The sequence below is a fragment of the Saccoglossus kowalevskii genome, chromosome 3, assembly GCF_978046115.1.
Source record: "Saccoglossus kowalevskii chromosome 3, keSacKowa6.1, whole genome shotgun sequence".
Classification (NCBI taxonomy): domain Eukaryota; kingdom Metazoa; phylum Hemichordata; class Enteropneusta; family Harrimaniidae; genus Saccoglossus; species Saccoglossus kowalevskii.
The window spans coordinates 23168102-23177646 of NC_140643.1; the positions used below are offsets into that span (position 1 = coordinate 23168102).

At 33.6% G+C, this 9545-nt stretch overlaps 1 protein-coding gene across 1 annotated transcript in view; it reads left to right on the plus strand.

Moving 5' to 3' along the window:
* Nucleotides 1-8634, plus strand: part of LOC100378770 (ankyrin repeat and SOCS box protein 13-like) — a 32522-nt gene extending 23888 nt beyond the window's left edge. The window contains exons 5-6 of the mRNA XM_078010631.2: nt 5131-5316; nt 6247-8634. Coding sequence (XP_077866757.1) covers nt 5131-5316; nt 6247-6374 — 314 coding nt within the window. The 3' untranslated portion in view covers nt 6375-8634. The remainder of the gene's footprint in view (nt 1-5130; nt 5317-6246) is intronic.
* The last annotated feature ends 911 nt before the right edge of the window (nt 8635-9545 follow it).

Sequence of the window (9545 nt, forward strand, 5' to 3'; positions counted from 1 at the left end):
TTGTGTCATCTAGTTTGTGATTGGTGATGGCACATTGTGTCATCTAGTTTGTGATTAGTGGTGGCTCATTGTGTCATCTAGTTTGTGATTAGTGGTGGCACATTGTGTCATCTAGTTTGTGATTAGTGGTGGCACATTGTGTCATTTAGTTTGTGATTGGTGGTGCCACATTGTGTCATCTAGTTTGTGATTAGTGGTGCCACATTGTGTCATCTAGTTTGTGATTAGTGGTGGCACATTGTGTCATCTAGTTTGTGATTGGTGGTGGCACATTGTGTCATCTAGTTTGTGATTAGTGGTGGCACATTGTGTCATCTAGTTTGTGATTAGTGGTGGCACATTGTGTCATCTAGTTTGTGATTAGTGGTGGCACATTGTGTCATCTAGTTTGTGATTAGTGGTGGCACATTGTGTCATCTAGTTTGTGATTAGTGGTGGCACATTGTGTCATCTAGTTTGTGATTGGTGGTGCCACATTGTGTCATCTAGTTTGTGATTAGTGGTGCCACATTGTGTCATCTAGTTTGTGATTAGTGGTGACACATTGTGTCATCTAGTTTGTGATTGGTGGTGCCACATTGTGTCATCTAGTTTGTGATTAGTGGTGCCACATTGTGTCATCTAGTTTGTGATTAGTGATGGCACATTGTGTCATCTAGGTTGTGATTAGTGGTGGCACATTGTGTCATCTAGTTTGTGATTAGTGGTGGCACATTGTGTCATCTAGTTTGTGATTAGTGGTGGCACATTGTGTCATTTAGTTTGTGATTGGTGGTGCCACATTGTGTCATCTAGTTTGTAATTAGTGGTGCCACATTGTGTCATCTAGTTTGTGATTAGTGGTGCCACATTGTGTCATCTAGTTTGTGATTGGTGGTGGCACATTGTGTCATCTATTTTGTGATTAGTGGTGCCACATTGTGTCATCTAGTTAGTGATTAGTGGTGGCACATTGTGTCATCTAGTTTGTGATTAGTGGTGGCACATTGTGTCATCTAGTTTGTGATTAGTGGTGGCACATTGTGTCATCTAGTTTGTGATTAGTGGTGGCACATTGTGTCATCTAGTTTGTGATTAGTGGTGGCACATTGTGTCATCTAGTTTGTGATTGGTGGTGGCACATTGTGTCATCTAGTTTGTGATTGGTGGTGGCACATTGTGTCATCTAGTTTGTGATTGGTGGTGGCACATTGTGTCATCTAGTTTGTGATTAGTGGTGGCACATTGTGTCATCTAGTTTGTGATTAGTGGTGGCACATTGTGTCATCTAGTTTGTGATTAGTGGTGCCACATTGTGTCATCTAGTTAGTGATTAGTGGTGACACATTGTGTCATCTAGTTTGTGATTAGTGGTGGCACATTGTGTCATCTAGTTAGTGATTAGTGGTGCCACATTGTGTCATCTAGTTTGTGATTAGTGGTGGCACATTGTGTCATCTAGTTTGTGATTAGTGGTGGCACATTGTGTCATCTAGTTTGTGATTAGTGGTGGCACATTGTGTCATCTAGTTTGTGATTAGTGGTGCCACATTGTGTCATCTAGTTAGTGATTAGTAGTGGCACATTGTGTCATCTAGTTTGGACTATTTTCGAGCGTGAAGCTACTCCTGTCCAATAAATGTTACGGGCTATGCGCATGCTACTGTGTAAAGCTGGTCGAGGTGACAGTAAAATCAGCTAAAGTTGAAAAAACAACACACACTCAATCCAGAGCAATCAGATTTATATATATTGCACATGTAAGGGTAGTCTTGTTACACTGTTCAGGAGAATCTTAAAAATAGTCTGAAGTTCTGCATTCTGTGAGTTTTTGGCTGTTATTTTTATTTGTGATGGTTATCAGGCAGTGAAAATGCCCTAATATTCACTCCCAAGTATTTGAGCATATGCTGCAGAGATTATAAGATTTTTATACTGTCCTATATTTATTATTATTGTCTGGGATTTCATTGGCGTGGCATCTGTTGAAATAAAAGCATGATAATGTAAACCTCTATTCACGAGTGAATTCAATTCAACAAAAAGACCCCAAATTTAAGTACCGGGTATATTTGTTTAATTCTGATAGTGACAGCTTGTCCTTATATAAAATAATAAAATATTCTAATTAATAACATGCTTCAAAATTTGTAGGTATATTCTAGACAGTTACGACTCAGTGTTAAAATAGGTCAGGTACGAGCTTGTCAGGGTGACTGAGGTAGAATCAATTAATTCAATGACATATATTGGAACTGATAAATGTAAATTCTCCAGCAAAATATTGCAATGGTGTTAATTATCCAACATATATTTATTTATTGACAATATGACACTGACTTTGGAAAGTACAGCAGTAAAGTCACAAACAATAAAACAAAAATAAAATAGTAAAAAAAAAAGATAAAAAGCGGACACAACTGGAGACTTTCATCTTTAATTTCCCATGTACAACATAGGTCACATGTTTACAACTGGTGTTCCTGGTTTTGTGTGCCAGCCAGATTCAATTGTTAAATTGTAATTTTCTAATCGAAATTTGCTTAGCTGTTCAATGCCTGTTATGTATTTTTCAGATTCTAATTTATTTTTAAAGTTTCTGTATTTTTCCCTGTGAAGTGCTTGTTGTCATTATAGATATCTGACATGAAAAATTCTTCAAATTGATTTTGTTAATTTATTTACTTTTGCATTTATTTAAGATAGCTAGTATCGACCTCAAGAATGGCAGACTTGTGCATTCATGCCCCCAGACATCACTACTATAAGTTAGGATTAAATTTAACAAAAAGGGAAAGTAATGTAGTTATTTTTATATATATATATTTTCTTTCAGGCCATTTGCTCTTTCTTTTTAGATTTGCTAGTGCATTTTTGAATCATTATTGTGTGATAGTGGTGCTGAATTTAAGCTAGCGATGTTTGGTTTTCGTTTAAAAACATTACTTTTCTTTCAGATTTTGACATTTCGTGTTAAATTTCGATACCCCTCCAATGAAATACTTCAAAATCCATGAAACAACATCGATAGTGTGTTTCTTTCGTGGTAGTTGTGTCATAGCAACCAGTAAAACCAGTAAACACAAGCAGTTTTTTGTCCCATTGATATACCGGTAATATTATACAAATCAGCAATCCCTGGACTGTGACAAAACCTTCAACTATTTGTATGAATTTAGTACGGTAATAATTAGTGTGTTTATAAACAACAACAATTTATTGACACAACACTATATATGGTTCATACAGCAGTATGGTCACTAAAGAGAACTATAACTATCAACTACTTTCAAAATATGATATACATATTTGGAAAAATGTATAATACACTTATGAACTTACATTCTTTATTAAGTTTTTTTTTTATATAAATAATTATATTATTACCAGATATCATTTATTTGAAGAATTAGTTTATGCATGTGCGTGCCGTCGGGAACATGATTTATATTTCACCAAAAAATATAATAGTGGATTTCCCATGTCTAATGAGCTCTCATGTAAATCAGTTTAGAAGGTTTGATGTGACAATTTTGAGGTCAGTGTAAGGCCACTGATGATGTGAAGTTATTTATCGTTTATGGCTTAGTGAAGTGAAGGGGATGTCATATTAGTGGCATACTGTCTGTCATCTTTTGTCGTTGTTGTTGTCGTCGTGAACTTTTCTTTTCGACGTGATAACTCCAATAATGTTTAGCCAATAACTATCAAACTTATATACATGTATATCCTTAATCTGTATGTATATATGTAGCAAACTGTCTGTTATCTTTTGTCGTTGTCACAAGCTTTTCTTTTGGACGCGATAACTCCAATAATTATTTAGCCAATCACTATGAAACATATATTAATTGGTAATCTGTATTTTTAGTGTTTATACATTACCCATTACTGTAGACAGATCGTATCTAATTTGAATATCTATGTCATAGTACACCAGTGAGATTGGCTTGCCCAGTAAAGTCGTACATGTAATATTGGCAAAGTGCTTGTATCCATTGTTGTCAACTTTACTGATAAAAATACATTTTTAGATACACAATCATGAATATTAAAGCGGGGGAGTCGTAACCTGCACGTGCGTCAGATGACCATAACGTGTCATTGTTTACAAACAAGCGTCTACCCATGAGCCTTTGCGCTTTTAACGTGTGTTGTTATCATCTCTTGGGACTCAATTCCTGCATGTGCGCAGGTGACGATTCTTACGATGTATTATAGATTGATTTAAAATGTGTAAGCAGCATCAATAATACAATACATGACAACGTAATATTAGATTGATGGAAAGTCCATCATGTCGAGTTAGTTTATTTCATTTTTAGACTGATAACTGTCGCTTGCAATATCGCAGCTTGCTGAAGAAAATGGTGGTATAGTAACAGCAAAAAGTAATAGAAGATTTAAACAACAAAGTTAAAAGTTTGTGTGCAACTTTATTGGGTATTCTTGTATCATGGTAATAATTAGCCATTATAGACAGTGGAATATGTGCCCATATTCCAGGCTAGGTAGACTAAGTCTGTGACTTTTTTCGATCATCATGGCTTAGTTCACTGATACAAGGAAGCAATAAGTGCAGTTGTTCTCAGTTTGTATATCTAATGAGCCAGAAACCAGGTCCATTTCGTCTTGATGGTGTGACATTACTAATATCTGTGTTGCATATTGTCAGTGTTTTTTGGTTATAACAACTTGTCATTTCTCTCTCACTGTCAACTAATTGATGCTTAAGTATTAGCCCAGTACGAGACTGACTGATTGTCTTTCAAATCTAGGTTTGTTAGAAACAACATGGACAGCTTGGTACTGCGTTTAATTTTTAAACAACACGGAACTGTTATTTGCATATGCTGAATTTTACTGGCCAGTGACTGGAAAGCATTTTACTTTCTTTTGATCATTGACACTAGCATATAGTATGTGATGATTGTATGAATTTGCATCACCAATTAAACTGACAATTCTAGACTGTAGATATATGTTCTGTAATGAACAAGTAATGATGCTTTTCTCATTTACATATAAACAGGAATTATCGCATTTGCTCAAAATAATAACAGAGTGTCCGAGACTGGATTCTTAAAATTAGAACTGCTTTAATAATATGTCAATAATCCAATTCTTAATTTCATTTTTTTTGTTACTCAGGTGCTGTTGTGAATGCTAGAAAAATACTGGAGACTCCTCTCCATGTGGCAGCAAAGTACAGTCATATAGAGATTATCAAAGTATTGGTAGATTTTGGCGCTGACTTGTACATACGAGACAATCAGGACAATAGACCTGTGCACTATGCAAAATATCAAGCAAAAGAACTCCTACAATTCCATGAAAGTAAGTAGTGCAGTTTATCCATTTATTTTTTTTTTCTTTTCAATGCGTCTTGGTACTGTTATGTATAAATAGGTTAATTATCTTTTGATCCGTGGCATTGCATGTTCAAAAATAAATCTATTATAATGCTATTATTGATACTGCATTTGTTATTATGAAACATAGCCAAGGCCATAACAAGTCATTTTTAAATAACGTATAAAATAATTGCATTTTATGTGCGCTTCATTAATGAAAAAACTGTAAAACTGTAATATAGTGGTATTTTTTTTTTTACAAAATTTTGAATGAAAACTGCCGTAAAAAATTCTGGCCACTTTTAAATAATTGTTTTTGAAAAACGGCCGGATACCATAAACGATGAAGATAAATTTTCGACCAGTTAAATTTTTAGTGTGTAAAAATTCAACAAATATAAAAATTGGGTTATATAATAACAGTAGCAGAAATAGAATAGTTATAGAAAGTCGTGTCTTTAAACAAATATTTTGAGTAAAAATAAGTGATCAATTTCGGGTGAGGTCAAAATTTTGGAGGTCAATACATTACAAAAATTCACCAAATAATTAGGTGGTTGAATTTTTCGAGTAGGTGACATTTTAGAGTTTTTTGGTAGTTTTCATTGGAAGAATGACAAATACCATATAAAATACAAAAAAAAATTGGTTTGAATGAATTTCTATTCATTGACTGCTTTTCGGTATCTCTATCTCCATGCCTCCCGTGCATGTAAAGTAAAAAGTAACTCAATTCTCTGAAATTCTTCTTGTGTGCATAATCGGTACAAGTGACCTATAGGGGGCGCTGTTTGCAACAATTGTCTGTCTATGTTCTTCAATGTATTATTGCGATACATAAACTGTATTTATTGCTTTTTTGTATTCAGGATTGTAAGTGAATAATAAAGCTAATTTTCTGTCTCTTTTACAGGCAATGCTTGGCCATTGTTACATCTTTGTCGGTGTACCATAAGATCCAATGTTGGCATATCAAGACTCAAATTTATAAAAAACTTAAAATTGCCGGAATTGTTACTAGGCTACCTCCTTTTTGAATAATGAGACGATTAGAGCAATGAGATGATTAGAGCGATGAGACGATTAGAGCAATGAGATGATTAGAGCAATGAGACTATAATGTTTACATGGTATATCGAACAATATATTGTCAGTAAACTACCTCCTGTATGAATAACGAGAATAGAATGGTGTTGTGGTATATTTCACAAAATATGAGTAAAATATTTGTGAAATAATTACTGCTACAAAATCTTGCAAATTCCTCGTCAAATTCATGAAAATGTGTTTGCCATAAAATTAGATTAATTTACAGTAGTTTAGTATTGTATGTGATTATATCATGGTTATGCTGACATTCAGATAATAAGTAGGTAGCCTAAAACTTTTCAGAAATCTACAACATACACATAGTGTGAATACGGCATATTAGTAATGGAACTGTTCTCAAACAACATATCCCTGTCAAATCTGAACAATAGGAAGTAAAATACTCTTCATTCATTGGTCAGTTTAAAAAGTTAAAAACTGATTTATATGGTCAAAGGTAAAGGTCAAACTACCTCAGTGTGTTGTGAATTATAATCTTGTTTAGTGCAATTGGTATGAGAAGGTCAAATGTGATTAAGTCAAACACAATATATATAGGGGTAATGTGAATATGTTTTTAGCTAGATTTCATTTTTCTTGATTTATTCAATCATTTTAAGTTTAATTGGTACATATAATTTTGTGATAAACTATCCAGTCTAACTTTATGTCTTGTATGTCTTCCCCGTTCTGCAGTACAGAGTTTATTTTCACTCAGTATTGCAGTAAATCAGTGAAAATTAAGTCTATGAAAGTAACATTTTTGGCGTTAATTTGCATAACGTATGATAAATCAATGAAAGAAAAATCATATAAACAAATTGGGTTTGTTTTGAAAATTCATTCCTGATTAATTGAAATTTATTTGTCAGTATTTACCAGACTTACACCTCACCAACTTAGTATCAAACATGTTTTTACTGTATTGTGTTTCCATTTTGTAATGTAAATCACTACACAAAGGACACACGTAGTATTGTGGCCTTATCAACTATTTACAGAAAGTTGTGCAATTGTGTGATTATAGCGCCCTCAAGTGTTCAACAATTGATGCAAAGGAAGATATATTCACTTTGTTTTAATGTTGCAGAAATATTGAGTAGGTTTAAATTCATTGGTTTGTGAAGGAGATGATACATTTCATTATTAACATGTGCTTATTCAATCGGTTTTAATTACATATCAGTGAAATAAGTGAAAATAAAAGTAAACCCAGCTAATGATTTAAAAACCTAATATTGTAGATCAAAGCAGATTCATATACAGCTCTCTTTTCAACAGTCTGTATCATATTATTCACAAACAGCATGAATTTTAGCACATTATTTTCAGTATTGTTTTTTTCACTCCAACACCGAACCTTTTATTTGTTGATATACCATTTTTAGCCATCAGAGGTTTTTAGATCCATGCCATTCATTCTTCTTGTAGATGAGCACTCCACATTTTAGATCGATAACAATGTAATTTTCAACAAACATGGGTACTTTTGATTGAAAATATTCTTGTCATTTGCAAAATATCAATAATTAATCAACAAAATATCGACTACAAGTCTGTGGCTAATACTGACTGTTTTTTTTTTACTTTCTGCAACCTGATGTACTGTAAGTGATGAAGAGCGCCCTCATTTTTGAATATCAGTGATTTTTTTTGATCAGATCAGACTTTGTATTTGATATAGTTGGTGTGATGACAGGGAATGTAGTGTGACTAAACTACAGCTTTTAATTGCAACAAATTGTGATATAGTTTATTACAGCTGTGAAACCCATTGGGTTGGATGCACCTCGGAGCGAGTGTTGTCATCAATGTGAAACTTTGTGCCTTTCTTAATTAATAATGATTGTTCATGACATTTTTAACTGTAATGTATTTTTAAGTAACTTATTTTCATTAACTATATTGTATAACTCGTACAAAAGATATTATAACACAGTAATTGTGGATATATTTTGTCAATAATCAATTTAATTTGTGTTTGATTTGTAACATTTTAGAGTGGAATGGAAAAATAGATGTTGGTCATTCCCATAGAATAGATCCATGGTAATCAGTGTTGCTAAGGCCAGTAATTCTATGTTCTGAACATATACGCTCCAATATTCATATTTTTTTGGTTTTACTTGCTGTTGTTCTATATTTTTGGTATATATGATGCATCTTGGTCGCCTTAAAAATATATATAGAAATAAAAAAAAAATGGAGCTTATATCTACATCAGATTTTAATCAGATGGGACGTTGATAGATATAGGTTAGCACACAGTTCATAATTATGGCTACTGCTGTTTTAGAGTGCAAAATGCACCTTAACTTTTTCACCCCTCTTTTCATCACAAAATGGTCTCGTTTATAGTCTGCACTTTCCTTCAGAAAATTGGGAAAAAATTAGTCAATTTTTTTGAATGAAAACTGAAAATTTACTCAAATATTGTCCATTGGCTCCAAAAAGTAAGGTTCATTTGCAGAAATATTAAAGAGTATAAGAAAAAAGTGCAGAAACATTTGGGCGAGAAACTGGTGTTGAAAACTTGTGAAGATGCTTTGCAAGTGGCAACAGTGTTGCATGAGTCACATTGTCAGCTAAGGTGATGTCAATCTGTTGCTACCGGTACCTACTTGGATATGCAAATTTAGAAACGGGAAATTACTCATACAAAGTGCTGACATCAGTATGTCTATCAGACGACACCTGTTGACATCTCTTATCTTGTCCTCTATTTCAATACCGGTTCCTGGTAATGGCGAAGATGTGCAAACAAGTTGTCATAAAACGGAAGGTCATATTTAGGTTAGCGGTAGTTCGGAGAATAGTTTCAGTATGAGTTGTTCAAAGTCAATGTCAACGGTTTGAAGTAAATATAAGTCTTTTTCCCACTCAGAGTTCAAAGGTGAATCTACCGTAAGTGGAATTGTGATTATTGTTTTGATACCGTTGTACCGGTAGGCATAGTTCACTAGTAGCAATAGTTCACTAATTACATCATTAAGCATTACGTAATGTGATTAACCATTTGAGCGACATTGTCAACTCTTAGCACCGCCTAATAATTTGTCGTCTGCTCTTTCCCATATGAAATGTTGATATAAATTGACAAATATTTTGATTAAAAACTAAAAG